At 36.6% G+C, this 17,619-nt stretch overlaps 1 protein-coding gene across 7 annotated transcripts in view; it reads right to left on the bottom strand.

Moving 5' to 3' along the window:
- Positions 1-860: 860 nt before the first annotated feature.
- LOC146483286 (furin-like) overlaps positions 861-17,619 on the bottom strand; it is a 41,840-nt gene continuing 25,081 nt past the window's right edge. The window contains exons 11-19 of one of the 7 annotated variants that reach the window (XR_014863978.1): positions 14,981-15,098; positions 13,103-13,422; positions 11,805-11,954; positions 7,659-7,745; positions 6,575-6,661; positions 5,968-6,057; positions 2,961-3,066; positions 1,843-2,570; positions 861-1,326 (exon numbers count right to left, since the gene is read on the bottom strand). Coding sequence is in view for 6 of the 7 variants with exons in the window: in XM_085106454.1 (XP_084962580.1) it covers positions 2,486-2,570; positions 2,961-3,066; positions 5,968-6,057; positions 6,575-6,661; positions 7,659-7,745; positions 11,805-11,954; positions 13,103-13,422; positions 14,981-15,098 (1,043 nt within the window). In the remaining variant the exon portion in view is untranslated. Of the gene's footprint in view, positions 2,571-2,960; positions 3,067-5,967; positions 6,058-6,574; positions 6,662-7,658; positions 7,748-11,804; positions 11,955-13,102; positions 13,423-14,980; positions 15,099-17,619 lie in introns of all 7 variants that reach the window. The other 6 variants (XM_085106454.1, XM_085106455.1, XM_085106458.1 and 3 more) reach the window with 6 other exon arrangements.

Below are 17,619 nucleotides of genomic sequence, written 5' to 3'. Positions count from 1 at the left end.
CTGCGAACAAACTCCTCAAAAACAACATTTGAGGAAAATAATTAAAAAGAATTAAATCACGACTCCTTGCTAGAGGCTACCCAAATAACCCGATTGAAAGATTTTTTATCAGATGTCAAATTTACAGAAAGGTCATTGGCATTGAAGCAAAAAGACAACACCCCCAAACAAATATTGCCTTTGGTAACACAATATCAACCATCAGTGCCCAGCCTCAAAGATGTTGAGGAAAAATTCCTAACATTAATGAGATTACAAATGTAATCAGGTGCTTGGCCATGTATGGCTTTAACAGTACTGTAATTATTAAAATCTTAAAATCAAGTCTAAATTTGACTGGTAGCCAATGTAAAGAAAATAACACGGGAGTAACATGACTATCGCACTGTTCCAAGAATTGCTAAAAACTTCTCAGAAACTTGGAGCCCAACTAGTATTTTTAGTAAATACCTTGAACTTCTCTTGAGAAAACATATTACCATCGTTACAGAACAACTTCGTTTGTAAATCTTCGGGCTCCCATTTTGTGTCAAAATATGATTTTGGAGCGAGTGATAAACACTTTTCCACTGTTTGAAGGAAGCTTCCAAATAAATAAATAAATAAATAAATAAATAAATAAATAAATAAATAAATAAATAAATAAATAAATAAATAAATAAATAAATAAATAAAAAATAAATAAATAAATAAATAATCAAATAAATAAATAAATAAATAAATAAATAAATAAATAAATAAATACTATCCCGAATGAGCGGCTACCCTCCGCACCACGAGGGCAACATTTATCAAGTAATCCAGCATAATTTCTCCAAATTCTACAGAAGGGGGTGGGAAAAGAAAACATTTTTGCAAACACTGTTATCTCTGTATAATAGATATTATCATTGTATATAATTATATTTAATAATCATTTGTAAATCATATAATTTATCATAAAATACACTCTATTTTTTTCAATAAATTATCCTCTAGATCACATATGGTTTTAACCCATTCTCTATAAAAAAAACTTTGATAATAACTTCATGTTAAATATTAACAAAACCTCTCACCGCAAGCTGGGCTTGGCTGACTTGATTTTCTACAAAGCATAAGCGGCTAAGAGCGTTCTATACAATTAAAACTATTTATATCATCACTAATTTTATATCCACCCTAACACAATTTAAGGACACCAAAACCAAATAAACTAATTCGAGGATTTACATGTAAATTACGACACCTCAAAGTTTTAATAAATTTGTGTTTCTTTCCTTTTTTCCTAAAAAAAAATTAAGAAAAACGCAATTCAAAAAGATAGAAACACGAGCAGCCGTTCTTCTTAAATTTTCTTATACCTGTAATGTATTAATCATGATAGATATTATCATTATATATAATTATATTTAATAATCATTTGTTAATCATATAATTTATAATAAAATACACTCTATTTTTTTCAATAAATTATCCTTTTGATAAAATATGGTTTTAAACCATTCGCTATAAAAAAAAAAACTTCGATAATAACTTCATGTTAAATATTAACAAAACCTCTCACCGCAAGCTGGGCTTGGCCGACTTGATTTTCTACAAAGCATAAGCGGCCAAGCGCGTTCTATACAATTAAAACTATTTATATCATCACTAATTTTATATCCACCCTAACAAAATTTAAGGACACCAAAACCAAATAAACTAATTCGAGGACTTACATGTAAATTACGACACCTGAAAGTTTTAATAAATTAGTGTTTCTTTCCCCTTTTCCTAAAAGAAAAATTTAAGAAAAACGCAATTTAAAAAATAATAAAAGATAGAAACCCAAGCAGCCGTTCTTCTTGAATTTTCTTATACCTGTAATGTCTTACAATGATATAACGTCTCGCTCAAGCTTGTTAGAACTTCTCTTTACGTGAACGGGAGTGTTCTACTGAAGTTTGACGGCTGCAGGTTAAATTCCATAAGGAACTATATCCGGATCAGATAAATATTTTTCGTATGATTCTGTTATGAGCGACATATTGACAAATGACGTCACCATATCCGTATTTTCTACCTTTGCTACTTGATCTTAAAAACGTTTTCTAAACTACAATATTAGCCAAATAATAAGAACACAAAACGAGAAAAGACAGAAACAGAACGCATTCCGTCAGTAAGCCGGAATTCTCGCTATCTTGACAAATTTTAAATCGGAGAAGGAGAAGAACAAGACATCACTGACTACACTCACCTAGACTTTGGAATTTCTTCAAAATGGCACATTCTGAGGGTATAGTGTGCGCCATTTTGAAGCAATTAAAAAAAGTGGCTTATAAAGTGTCCTTTAAATTGGTACATTCCGTTTGCGAAATGTTCGAATATACAGCAGCTTAATTATGATTTATAAAAGGAATTTGCGTGTGCGAAGCCCATGCCAACGCTTGAGGGAGTTTGAACTCATTTAATCCTTCCCTGCGATGTGCTATTTGTTTAAGAAGGTAAAATAACTTAAATACTACAAATCTGCTGCCATATTAATCTCTTCAAGTGTGTTTCCTTTTTCTTTCTGCAATGGGTGAGGAGCCGTGGATTGGTTACCCCTGAAATAACAATGTAAAAAATAACATGAACGCATCATTGTTTTGTTTTATGAAAGTATGGCCTTCAACACTGGTACAGCTAAGGGACGGATGCAATATGACTGCCAAAGACCATAAGGAAACTTACACTAGCGATCAGCAACGACGATAAGTGACGTTAACAGTACAATGGTTGGGTTTTTTCAAAACTTGCGTCTGTGTCAATGGGAAGTGTTGCTCACTAGGTTCTACTAATTTAGCACATGAAACGATGAAACAGGTTTGTTTTAGTTTACTTCAACATGATAGCGCACTCTTGTCGCAAAGTCTTTCACGTCATATTTGCGAAGCAGTAAAATTCCTATGAGACAAAACATTATTTTTCCTTCATCTTCAGATCACAATACTAACCTTCTCTTTTTCTTGCGTCGAAGTAAACGTTTTATCCCATACGCTGCGACGCCCACCGCCACAGCGCCTCCAACTCCAACTCCAACGCCAATCTTCCAAGCAGTATCTGACGGAAAACAAATACTTTGTTTTTATGTCGTTTTACTAAGGTCTTACTGTTCAGGAAGCTCGGTCCCTGCTCCGAATAAGTTTAACAAACATTCCAACGCCCCGTCCACACTAATCTGGAGAAATCTGAAAACGCACCCCCCTTCCCCGGTTACGCCTTCCCTTCAATAAAGAGCGGCGCTTTCGACCACCGAAAAAGGATCTCTAGCGTAGATACATTTGAAAACGCCAATGTGGACGGCGAAACCGTAGTTTTTCTAAAGACGCGGTCGCCACAAGAGAAACATGCGCATTCACCACCGTATATTTAGCGTAGCGGCCAAAACTTTGCGAAAACTCCAGTGTGATGATGCGTATTCGGGGTGAAAACGCCGGTTTTAAATTTTTCCGGATTACTGTGGATTGTGGACGAGGACTGACAAAAAGTTTATAATAACAATATGAGGCAGGTCGACACTCTCCACCGATTACTTACCGAAAATTGGTTACCACAGTTGCATCGTGTTACTGTTATTGTTGTTGTCGTTATAACAATTATTATTATTATTATTATTATTATTATTATTATTACTTAGTCCTTTTTTCTACTTTTAACTTGTAAATAGCAATTTTGCTTAGAATATTTTAATAAAGAGGTTATTATTATTATTACTGTTACTATTATTACTGATATTTGACAAATATTGAGGGCATAGATGGAAAGATCAATGTTTAAAAGGTATTAGCTAGCAACTCTACTGTTGACTATTTTTCTTTTTTTTTCTATTCGTCAAAAACCAACAAAACATCTATTTAAACGACCTCTCTTCCAGTATTATTTTGCTCAGTATTAATCACTGCCACACGACCTTGTGAAACGTTTTCTGTCTTTCTTCTCCTCTATTTATAATAAGTTTTCCTTTTTCTTTCTTTCTTATGCTATCTTAACAAATATTGTAACGTAATTTTAAAGGGCATACAATTAGCTAACTAAATTATGAAAACCCACGAAATTTCTTGTTAAAAATCTTGTTACTACAAACTCATGTCATGTCGTTTTTAGAATAATGTTTTCCCATATTCAAAAAAATAGCTTCACTTAAGTAAATTTGGGCCGCTTTACATACGCGTCACCTAAAAGGTAAATAACGTTGAACTTAACACAAAATTGTTTTTAAGTTTTTAACTGGTATAAATCGATACGCGATGCGATCACATCACATGACGTAAAACGTGATTATACCTAAAGTGTATTGTGAAACGTTACAAAAACGGGTATAAATTTAATTTAAGGACAAGGACAAATTAAGTTTGGCAAAAGTTTATAAAAAATCTGGCGGTATTCGGATACCATCAAAGTTACTTAAACCTAAATCTGTTTTGCTTCAAACTGTTAGTTGCAATTCAGTCTACTAGGTCGAACGTTCTCCTGTGATTTGAACGAAAAATGTTCACGGGAACAAATATCAAACCCTGTCTACATTTCAGTCATGCATTACAGCGCACATGCCGGCAGTGTATGTATACAATCTACGAAGACATTTATCTATACACTAAAAAGTGGCTCTAATCGAGATGATAATGATAATGATAATGATAATGATAATGACAATGATAATGATAATAGTAATAATTTATTTCTATAGGGCTTATTCCTAAAATGTCCACAAGCGCTTCACATCAAAATTGCCTTAAAAATTAAAATATAACTAAAAAAAATAAATAAAAACTTAAAATCAATTCCCGGGGTTTCCCCGAGATTACTCGAATTACTGGGCCTGTAATTCGGGCTTTCCTGAAAAAGGAAATCTCACATGCGCTACACTGCCAGTGTTACGAGATCATTATCCGAAAATATTTCCTTGTTGTAGTAATAGCTACTTGTGACAATTTGGAAAATATCGAAGGTGTTATGAAGGTGCTGGAATTTGCTTTGGCATAGGATTACGCCCACGAGACCCCTAAAAGTTACTTTTTGGAGGCCATCATAGTTTTGATGATGATGATGATGGCCATGAAGATGATAGTGATTATCACGATTGTGATTGTAAGCCTTATTAGTCACGCATTGGGTGGATGACAACCATGATGGTGGTAATGATAATGATAATGATGATGATGATGAGGAGGAGGAGGAGGAGGAGAGAGGAGGAGGAGGGTAAATATGAGGATGAGTAATAAACCAAGAGATGATACTCGCTATTGTTAGCTGGTCTTGGATACTGTATGGAGTGACAAGAAAGAACGAAGTAAGACAGACGAAAGAAGCAAACAAAGAAAGTAAAGAAAGACAAACAGACAGAGGGACAGACAGAAAGAAAGAATAAAATGAAAGAAAGAAAAAAGGAAACAAAGAAAGAAATCTCACCACAGGGCGCAGAGGAGTCAAATTTGATGCGAATTCCCGCTAAATTCCCCGGAAAATTGCGGCGTTGATTAAAATTTAATGACGTGATCGAACAAAGCGTCATGGAATCTTATTACGCGTCTGTTGAAAGATTATTCCCAAGACTCAAGCCGCATGTATCAATGACTGTGGGCACATCCACGTAGCTTACGGTGGGCTTAGTTTCATCCCTTGTCTCTTTTCTCTCTCGGCACTTGGGGCCCTTTCTCGAATAGCTTCGCTTTTCGGTCGTCGCCCTTCAGGCGACGATCGTTTCCTCATAGGAGACCATAGCTAGCCTCCCACGCAGTCGTTTTTAGGGGACTCGTATTAACTCCTCCCCTAAAAACGACTGCGTGGGAGGCTAAACGATAGCTGGCTTGGGGATAATCTCTCAACAGACGCGTAATAAGATCCCATGACGTTTTGTTCGATCAGTATTTTAATAAAAAAAATCTGTTAGTGCCGCAGTTTCCCTGGGAATTTAGCCGGAATTTACATCAAATTTGACTCCTAGAGGCCCTGTGATCTCACCTGGTTCTTTTGACTCTTGACTGCCATGCGAAGAAATTTTTTTTGGTAAAAATTCTTCAGGCAATATCACAGTACTCTCAGAGGATATTCCTTACATTGAAAGAAAAGATGGGGTGATTCAGTAAGTGACTCGTCACAAGTACTGGTAGCTTTGGGCATTTATAGTGGCTATCCTTAACCATTTTAATCAGATCTGACATTGCATTAGTAATAGAAATTTACCGGCTATACAAAACTTAAAGCAGCAACATGCAATTGGTTCCGAGGGTGACATGCAACTGCTATGAAGTAGGGACAAACATTTTACTAGTTCTAAACTTACGAAAGCATGCAACTGATGTAGAGCGAGGAACAAAGAGCAACTCAAGCACTACATGAAGACGAATATGCAACCTGTGCTAACCACAGGCAAACAGATGGAGCTGGTACTAAGCGTGGGTAAACGTGCAACCGGAGGAAGTTATTGAAAAACATATAACTAGTGTTAGGGCACCGGAAAATATGCATTGAGTAACGACGAGAAAACATGCAACCGGGTATGAGCGTGGATGGTGACATACGATTTCCCAAATGACGGAACTAATTGTCCGGAAGACTAAAATCCTACCTGGCCTCATAGATGACTCTCTTGTATGTGGAGAGGTTTTACGTGAAAATTCCTCACTCACTGAAACAGTATGCTCAGAGGGGGTTCCTTACCAAGAAAAAAAAAATGGAGGCACTTGTTACGAGTCACTTGTCGAATCTTCGGAATTCTACGACTCTTAGGCGATAATATCAAATCACCACATTTGACTAACCATAACAACAAATTACAATTATACCAGGGCTGAAAGTTTTAATAAATTGGTGTTTCTTTTTTACGTGAACGGGAGTGTTCTACTGAAATTTGACGGCTGCCGGTTAAATTCCATAAGGAAATGTATCCCGGATCGGATGAATATTTTTCGTATGATTCTGTTATGAGCGACATATTAATAAATGACATCACCATATCCGTATTTTCTAACTTTGCTACTTGATCTTAAAAACGTTTTCTAAACTACAATACTAGCCAAATAATAAGAACACAAAACGAGAAAAGACAGAAACAGAACACATTCCGTCAGTAAGCCGGAATTCTCGCTATCTTGACAATTTTTATATCGGAGAAGGAGCTGAGACGAACAAGACATCACTGACTAGACTCACCTAGACTTTGGGTGAACAACTGTTTCTTAGAGCGCTTTGCACTTGTCAGAACTTGCCGTCTAGACTTGTCAGTCCGTAAATTTGAAGGACTGGTTCTTTGAATTCTTCAAAATGGCACATTCTGAGAGTCCTGTGCGCCATTTTGAAGCAATTAAAAAATAGTGGCTTATAAAGTGCCCTTTAAATTGGGACGGAAATGTTCGAATATACAGAAGCTTAATTTTGATTTCTAAAAGGAATTTGCGTGTGCGTAACCCGATGCCAACGCTTGAGGGAGTTTGAACTCATTTAATCCTTCCCTGCGATGTGCTATTTGTTTAAGAAGGTAAAATAACTTAAATACTACAAATCTGCTGCCATATTAATCTCTTCAAGTGTGTTCACGTGGGAAAATGTGCAATGAGTAACGACGAGCAAACATGCAACCTGGTCTGAGCGTGGATGGTGACATACGATTTCCCAAATAAAGGAACTGATTGTCCGAAACACTAAAATCCTACCTGGCCTCATTGATGACTCTCTTGTATGTGGAGAGGTTTTACGTGAAAATTCCTCAGTCAGTAAGACAGTATGCTCAGAGGGGGTTCCTTACCAAGAAAAACAAATGGAGGCACTTGTTACGAATCTTCGGAATTCTACGGCTCTTGGCAGTAATATCAAATCACCGCATTTGACTAAATATAACAAACTGATTAAAATTATACCAGGGCCGCAAAGCGGCCTGCCAATATAGTTACGATTATATGAACAGACGTAAAAAGAACTGTGGATCGAAGCACAAGCAGGCGGACAAGAAAAATTTCAATTCCGTAGAAACGTAACTACACAACAAGAAGAGATATAATGCTTGAAAACTAAATTACTATTGTTTTGAAAGGATACTTAAGGTTTATACTCCATGTAAGTAAATTAATACCTCTGAACTTTGAATTAAGCAGTTATTTGGATGAATAACAACGGTCAGAATTCAAAAGTATAAATTTTTTAACGATGCTATGCGTGCGAAACTACGTACTTCAAGCAGAAGATCCTTAATTATGAGGCCATTCCACAGTGTATATAATGTTGCATGTATGTAGTGTACATATAATGATAGAATTGTGATTTCATTTTATTTTGTTTTGTCTATTTACTCTTTCTTTCTAATTTTTAATTTCTCGAAGATATTAGCTAACCAAAGCTACTCTGTATATTACGTGTACATATAATGATAGAATTGTGATTTCATTTTATTTTGTTTTGTCTATTTACTCTTTCTTTCTAATTTTGAATTTCTCGAAGATATTAGCTAACCAAAGCTACTCTGTAAATTCGAGGATAAATAAAGTATATTATGTATGTATGTACGTACGTACGTACGTACGTACGTACGTACGTACGTACGTACGTATGTATGTATGTATGTATGTATGTATGTATGTATGTATGTATGTATGTATGTATGTATGTATGTATGTATGTACGCACGAGGTGTACTCTAGGTCAGCGTCCATCCGCATTTCTTGGCCTAAAATTTTTTACTCCGTCCCACCTAAAGAAGCTCCTCAAACGATATGACTTTCCTTCAGGTAAATAGAACTACGTAGCTTTTTCTTTTTTAGTAATTCTTAGCTTCTATATGTACAGCAGCTTTCAAGGTGGAATTCATATTTTATATTTTTAACTCGTGAATGCGCGCCTGCGCAATGAACGAGTTATCGTGATGTGAGGCGAATTCACTCTCTCGCTCAGTATGTCGCAAACTTTTGGCAAATTTGGCGAGTTTGCACGGCTCTCTCTCTCTCTCTCCTCCCTCAGTTAAAATACAGGGTTTTGAAGTTCAAAATTAAATAAAAAATAGTCCAAAGATCACTTAACCGCGGAAAAAGAAAGGATTTTGAGGATTTTGAAATGATGAACTGCACATGCCCCCCAACGATTAACAAACCAAAGCGCGCACTTCACATGCATATTAAATACTGGAATAGAGAACGCTATATTACTGTTGTTGTTGTTTTCACTACGGAAAATGAAAAAAACAAAAAACAAAAAACAAAAACAAAACAAAACAAACAACAACAACAACAAAACATTCAGTTAACTTTAAAGATTCAAGGCAATTCTGAGGGTAAAATAGGAAACTAAACTTCAGCTTCACAATAAATTTCATTCGGGGTCCAGTGTGAGCCATAAGATCAATTCACGAGAACAAATGTAAACACTGAAAAGTTTGATAATGTATAGCGATAATCATCGTAAACGCTTGATGTATTTCTATATTTACGTTCACTTGGATAAAGCCAAAATGGCAACTTTAGCAAGATTGAAAGCTTCTTCCGATGTTATAAAACGCGACAGAAGCCGTCGTTTGAACGCAGAAAGGAATACAGTGTATTAACATGCTGAAAACAGCAAGATTTAGGTCACAAAACCTAAATCGTTTTAGTTTTAAATTGGTCATTGTAAACTTTGTAATGCAGGGCCCCTCTATGTGTCTAGGTGTCTCTGTTGATGAACATCAAACCTGGAAGCATCACATCAGCGTAATATGTAAACAACTTTCCAAGTCAGTGGGTATCATATTCAGGTCCCGATTTTATTTATCTTTAAAAACAAAACTAACTTTGTACTTCGCGCTAATATATCCTTATATCACTGACTGTAACTCCACCTGGTCGTCCACATATGTGTACTTGCAAAAGCGCGCTGTGCGAGCCATTGCCAATTCAGATTATCGAGCACACTCTGCTCCCCTGTTTGCTAAATTCGGTACCTTAGACATTTTCCAAGTTAATTCATTTCAAATAGCCAAATTTATGTTTTATTATCAAAATCAATTATTACCTCCAATGTTTCTGAAATTGTTTCAGTTTTAACAAGTAGTCAAGTGCATAATTATGGCACCAGAACAGCCAACCACTATCGATCGCATTCTTGTCGAACAAATCTTAAGCAATTTACAGTCCTTTACCAAGGTCCCAAAATGTGGAACTCTCTCCCAATATCAACTACTTCTTCATCTAGTTTTTTCACCTTTAAGAAAAAAATGTTGCAGTTTTTATCTATAAAATCATGAATTGTCCAAGCCGCACTTAGGCAGCACCATATTTTCTACTTATTAATGACAGCCGAGGTGGGCTCTCTTATAAGCCTGGTGGTTTCTTGAGGTCTCCTCACCATTATTGTAAATTCGATCATTTCTTCTATTTTTATTTAGGCAAATAAATAAATGATGATGATGATGATGATGATGACGATGATAACTGGGCCACCCTACCTAATAAAATTACTTACTGAGTGACTTACTGTTAAACACGTGAAATTTATTTACTGACTTTATAACATTTCACTGTAATTAACAATATCATGCACAATTAACCATTATTTTCGCTATTAAGCCCTCTTTATTTACTCCATTTATGAACGCATTTTTTAGGGGATGAGTTCTGTTGACCGTTATTTTCAGCTTGGTATTGATGCCATAACGACATCGAAACGTCGCTCTACGCTTTCGCTTAGCTTCATTGCTAAATGTATTTTGACAAAATTAATCATTAATATAATTAAAATTTGTATTTTTAAATTAGAAAAACAAACTTCTCTCCCAGTGATGTTCAACACGATAAAAGAACCAATTGTTGCTAACGTGTTCTTAGCAAAAATGTAAAATAAAAATTGGTTATTTAGAAATCGCTCGCCTAAGGTTAAAATTGAATTCCAGTACAAACTGGCAACAGCACCACCAACAGTTCATAGCTGTGCTTAAAAAGAATACCATGACGTAAAATAAAACTTAAATAAACAAAAGGTGCAAACTCTTTAAATAATTAATCGCTACTACAACACAATGGGAATAACATTCTGGAAATAATGGCTGCCTCTTGCTCGAGACTGCGTTTTTTTAATCAAATTGCTTAAAATGATAGTCAATCCCCTTTTTTTTATTAGTTATAGTTGTTTACTCTATTTTGATTATTTATGGCACTCCTATAACTGATATCCGTGAAAAGCTTTTAAAGCATTTCCAGTGTTACCAACTCGTGATTGTCGATGGGCTGCTGTGTCGGAGCGATTTTGAATAATAATATAAATTATTTTGGGCCGCGCACACATTTGTACTTGGTTTGGACGGCAAACAAAAACATGGCCGGCGTTTTGTAACATGGTGGAGGATTTTGTGACTCAAGAACTGAAGAAGCTTCATACAGAGGAAAGCTTTCACATTTAATGACCTATATCTTGACACTGGTAGACGGAGCGCCTGACCCCGTAATCACTTGAAGCAACTCGCTCGTAGACGCATTTCATTAAGTTTACTGGAACACACATGCAACACACGCCGAAAAAAATCAACACTGAGAAACTCAATTTCTTATTGTTTGAAAAGATGTTCATTCCCTTGTGAAAACACTGGTGAAATTGTCAGAAAACGCCTTTTGTTTCTCATTGTTTATGTGCCTACTGAGAACTATTTCGAGATGCCATTGAAATTATTTATGTTACCTTAATCTACAATTAGCTTAAGCCCCAGTCTGAGTCGACCTGGCTTAGTTAATCAATGATTGCTTCTAGTTACGACCTCAGTGTCCAAAGGAATCACCTCAAGGCGGTTTTTTGGTCCGCTTAACAATGTACAGTATTGCCTGGTGAAATAAAGACATTCTCACCTGTAGACTGTGTTTTCCCTTTTGTCGTCTTCTGACTTGGTTTCGGACTGGCTGTTGTAGGCACATGGGCTGTTGTAGGCACATGAGAGTTGTTGCTTAGTGGATTCAAGGTTGTCCCATGTAAAATTAACGTCCAGTTGAAGAGTATTCCTTACCAAAGGAAAAAACAAAGGAGGCAACAAAGTTATTAATGATTCTGTTAGCCTACTGTTGCTGACTGGTAGGGAAAATAGTTACAAGTTAAAAGCTGGTTAAACAAAACTCTACAACAATTTTCGCTTTCCTTTTAGAAAAAAGTCAGCGCAACAAAAAATTAAGGACAATTGTCAACTTTGTCGCCATTACCAAATGCATTTTATACAGTCCATGAGTGCACTTAACATGTGGACTATTGTGCCTCAACTTAAGCACAAATGAAACATTTCTCTATCAACCAGATTGATTTCTTTTCAATTGTTTCTTAGAACGGGTAAGTTGGCTTCCACAAAAAGTCAATGAAGCCTGGTGTATGTTAGCTAAACAAATTCCATGATACATGCTGCTTTAGCCTTCGAGGTACTAGGTGATTTGTTTGGGTTTGGTAGCCTTTATAGGTCTACCCCACAACACCTCCCTCCCCCATCCCCCCTAAAAATGTAAATGCTTGCTAGCATAATAAATGAGGATAAGTGGTGACTGATTTCCAAATGGCCCTTCACACAACCTGCTTTAAAGTTGAGGACCAGCTGGGATAGAAAATCTGTATACTCGAGTAGTTCGGCAGTGTGAGCAAACCTTGGTGCCCGGTTGTTGAATAGAAAAAAAATTCCGTTGCGACTGGGTCCTTTGTGTATCAGGTTATCCACGTGTACTAAAGCATGGCTATACCAAAAGCGGCCTGTTGAACGTATGCTTTTGGGCAACGTTGGTTTGAGGTGCTGACACTGGAAGTTTCGTTGCATCTGTATCTTTGCCTTTTTGTTTTTACTTGGCCGTATCGTTTAGAGAGACCACCTAAAAAAACTAAATCGAAGGCTTCCTCTCTTCCCTGTAGATCCGGGGAAATGGTACATTTAATACCTTTATTTTTAATTAATTTCTGCCTCTACAATAGCTTTCCACGTAAGGTACATAAGGCAGACAGGCCGGGCAACAAAAGCTCCAACGTCTTGAATCGCTAAGTTGAAAGAAATAGTGCCTATAAATTAAAGGCACGTCTTTTTTGGTGTTCTCATACTTAAGTGATGACAACGAAACGTTGTTATCCATTACTTAAATAAAACAAACAAACAATATTCCAAAATAAGCACACAACTAACCAGTATTAGCATTATTCAGTTGTGAGTTCTCTAATGTTAATTTCCATGGACCCAAGCCATTCTCTCCCCAGTGATGTAATGTCATCAGCACCCAGTTTAAGTCTTTCGTTTTCATAGCACTATCCATCCTTCTGTAGTGTGTAAGGTAGGACACAGTCCCCTGGGGTGATACGAGCTTAATCAAAAGATCACCTCGACGGCTATAGTTCAAGTTAACGCTGACTTCCACGTGTTCCAAGTGGTTAATTTTGTCACCGCAGAAATCACTCCAGTTACTCAAATCGATTGTTTCCTCTAACGTTTCTTTGGAAGGGATTTCACTGAAAGACAAGAAAAAACATCATCTATAACCCAACCAACAGGAAAATAACACGCAATTTTTCTAGCGTTAGATGTTACTGGGAAACTTATGTCATTAAATAAAAGCACTTGGGTTGTTTCAAACTGTTGTACAAAAATTGCTTTTCTAACTAAGGCTCTCGTTTTAATGCACGAAACAACTGTTATTTGAATGCGAAAGGGTTTTGATTTCCATCTCATTAATAATTCATGAACAGATAACCAAGGATATCAATGAATGTCGTGAAGGTTTCGAAATGCGATCTTAATAAGCATGAAATTTGGTGAACGTTGCCTTTGAATTTCTCCAAGAATTATTGGTGGTATGAAAAGCTATATCAACACTTGTCGAGTGTTTCTTTCATCCGATCTCCATACATTTTGAAGAAGTTGGTTAAAAAACAAAAAAACTCGGTGCGCCTCGCGTCTTCAGCCCCTTTGTCTTCCTCGTGCTTGATAAATGTCTTAAACATGAATGCTTTTATTTTCGTTTTCATTTACATTTCCCTAATTGTCACTATAGAAAGTAGCAAACGAAAGGAGAGAAAATTTACTAAGCCAAAACATTAACTTAAACTAAAACATCTACCCTTACAAAGCTAATCGTATCGTTCTTACCCCTTAGATTCTCTTCTCTTTTATGTTTTTTTTTTAAAGGTGGCATTTCAACTGGGTGGCAGTTATTTAAAACTTCTAAAAACCATTAGGTCAATATGGAATTTCTTGAAAAAAAGTGATCCTCCATTCGTTGATGTAGCACTTGTCCAGGGGAAGAATTTATTAACAGGAGGTGAGTTTTAAAACCCAAGTCATTTTCTAAAAAGTATAAGAAAGCTGGAACGACAAAGTCAGTTTAAAATGTTAACCACACGCTGTCTATTTTTACTGTTATGGTCGTTGAATAAGCACTGCTTCAGGGTTCAAATGCGTCAAATAAGCACCACGCTGTTGTTGTTGAGAGTGCAATACGTAAACTTGGGGCGGGTGAATTGGAGGAGGCGATTGTCTCGTCTCCTCAAGGAAAGATGCAAATGCACATATGGCACAAAGGGACATGGAGTTTTCACGACACATGCTACACTTCTTTCAAAGTTCTCAAAAAAGAGGTTAAATTTAAATAAAAGAAGAGACCAAACAGCACGTTAAGCTTTAATTTGATGTTACGATCAAAGCCTAATATGCGATGTCCTGTTATGAAAAATTTTAATTATATTTGATTACAAGACTAAAGAGCGAAAGGCGGCAAATTGTGTGTAACTATCTGAGGTGCCGTCCATAATGTTAACTCTACACACAAAAAAACAAAAACAAATCCAAGTTCAAGTAAACCCAAGTCCAGCAGATGAAGACAACCTATGCAACAGGCCCTGGGACAAAACACCAGTCGAGCCAACTTCTAAGAGCTTTGATGGCGAATGTTTATAATCGTCATGGGTGTCCTGTATCCTGTGTGCTTCTCTCCCATTATGAACAGCACTTATGTTACTTAGCAGAGGAGAAACTTAACAAAGCAAATTTTACATATATTTTCCATCATACCTGTAAACATGAAGACGAGGTATAGTGCAGGTGACCTTTGGAGGAACTGTACTCCAGTTGACTGCTACTTCCACCATCTTACTTGCATCCATTAAACCAAATCCAACGTAATCGTTTACTAAATCAAAGAAAAGAATATGGAGAGAGATCCAATGAGTCGAAATTTCCGTTAGAATTTCCGAAAATTTCGTTGCCGAATGGAACGGTATTTTCCACTTTAAAGAACCGGTAACTCGCATTAGTTTTTCTAAGGTGTCAATAGAATTCCAAGTTAGAACACAAACGTTCCACAAACAATATTACATGTAACACATTGTGAATGTTAACGGAATTCATGCTTGCATTAAACTCATTGCTCAAGTCGTTCTTTTTTGTTTTCTACTGACCAAATTACCGGGAAAGGACAAGCTCGAGAGGGCGACTGAAGTTTTCGAAATGAACGTTCCGGAAATTATGGTTCTATTTAATTCTGCACCAAAAATTTCGCAAATTTTGGCTTAATGGATCGCAGACATCGTATCAAGAAAAGCTGATCAAATTCAAAGACAATGCTCTTTGTTTAGCGTCGCAAATACGGCCATAAAAGGAGATTTTGAAACAATAGCTTTAGCGCCAAACAAAGGCTTATTTATTCAGGAGGGAAATTCAAACTCGCTGTTATTACAATAGCGAAATTCACGAGGGAAATTCAAAAATAGCCGACGACTGCACGAGTTCGAAATTTGCATATTTGGCGAAGGCGTCGCGTCGCGAGTGAAAGCGTGATCCAGTTTTAAAAATAACTAAGAGCCGCGCTAGCAACCGATGCTTTTGTTTTAAGACTAAATGACAACGACCACATTGATCCTTTTCAATCAAACGGTCTAATCGGGCGATTTTTCTAATCCAAAGCGCGAGCTTCGCGTCTTTCCTTTCTTTTTTTTTTTACGAGTAAGGCAAGTTAGTTTTGAAATTCACAACTCTTGACCTGAAGTGAAACGATCGATAAAAGCTTCACTGTTTTGCGGCGTTGTGCTGCGCGCTATTATCAACTGATCCAAAATCGTATAAAAAAAACTTAGCATTTCCAGGTTTCTTGCTTGGGGTCAATAACAATAATAGTAAACCTTCCGCAACTTTCCAAACCCCTCTCCCTTAGTGCCGGTAATTTGACACGCCGACAATTTTGTGACGATTTGAAATTCATCTTCGCCGAGTCTCGGAACAATTCCCTAAGCGCAATAAACAACAAAAGGCTTTTGTTTGGACTTGTGAAGACGAATTTGACTCACTACAATGGACCATTTCTTGATACGATTGTAAGAAGCCAATTCTAAGGGAAGTGTTTTAATCAGTAATAAGCCGTTAATATGAGTTTTAAGATCTAATCATGGCCATTTTGTGATTTTTCAAACAAGAACATCGACTTCCTTGTTTGTCTCCGCGGTTCTGGATGAAACCATCTACGTCAGGTTTCTTTTCATGTATAGTATAAACAAAATTGGATTTTTCAACTTTTGCCTTCAACTGAAAAATTCAGATTTTGATTAAAAGAAAAGATACTCCCAATAATACAGATAAACCTGTGGAAAACGCTTTATGCGATACACACATAAACTTTATTTAAATTCGGATTTATAGAGTTGCATAATATCTCCGAACGCCAACTACAGTCGACTCCCGACAACTCAAACCTTCAAGGGAAATTAAAAAAGGTTCGAGTTATCGGGAGTTCGAGTTATCGAGGGTAAATCATACAGAAAATGACCTGAAGGGAAAGGAAAATTGGTTCGAGTTAGCGCGAGGTTCGAGTTAGCGAGGGTTCGAGTTATCGGGAGTCGACTGTAACTACAAAACCTCATATATAATTCTCAAACTCATAAGTAATTCATCAAGCCAAAACAAAGGAAATCACTATCGTGGAGGAGGTTTGAAAATGTGATCTTAATTATCATAAAAAGTTGCTTCGAATTTCTCCAAGAATTATCAATAGTTGGTTAAAAAAAACTCGGCTGCACCTCTTTTTTCCAACCTACTTCTCGGTGTTTGGAAATCGGAGGAAACACTCTTCCTCGTGTTTGATCTATTACTTCTCAAACTCAATAATAATTCATCAAGAGAAAACAAAGGAAATCACTTCTGTGATCGTGGTCTGGATATGTGCTCCTACTTACCATAAAATTTTGCCAACTTTAGCCTTCAATTTCTCCAAGAATTATTGATCATTTGAGAAGCCATATCAAACACTCGACAGTGTGTTTCACCAGATATACAAACACCTCGAAGTCGTTTAAAAAACTCGGCTGCGCCTCGTTTTTTCAACCTACTTCTCAGTGTTTGGATATCTGACGAAACACACCTTGTGTTTGATATATTACATAAACACAATATCTTTAATTGACTAGTACGTCGAAGTCGACCTAATATTTTCTGAGAGGTTTTTCCAGGTTTTAGAGACAAAGTATCTACAGGAGTGTAACCCATATGATGTCTTTGAGACCCTTGGTATTCTGAACTTGTTTGTTCCTCTAAGTCCTGACTTAAGGGATCTTGAAACGAGTGGCTCAGATAGGTATCTCGGCATATCCTTTATATACAAAATCTTAAATGCAGTCAACAGCATATCCTGTACGCGTTTGTCATTCAGAGTCACTAGGTTG

The sequence above is a fragment of the Pavona decussata genome, unplaced genomic scaffold (genome assembly GCF_977016875.1).
Source record: "Pavona decussata unplaced genomic scaffold, jaPavDecu1.1 SCAFFOLD_40, whole genome shotgun sequence".
NCBI classification, from domain to species: domain Eukaryota; kingdom Metazoa; phylum Cnidaria; class Anthozoa; order Scleractinia; family Agariciidae; genus Pavona; species Pavona decussata.
This window is presented reverse-complemented; position numbering and strand designations above follow the sequence as displayed.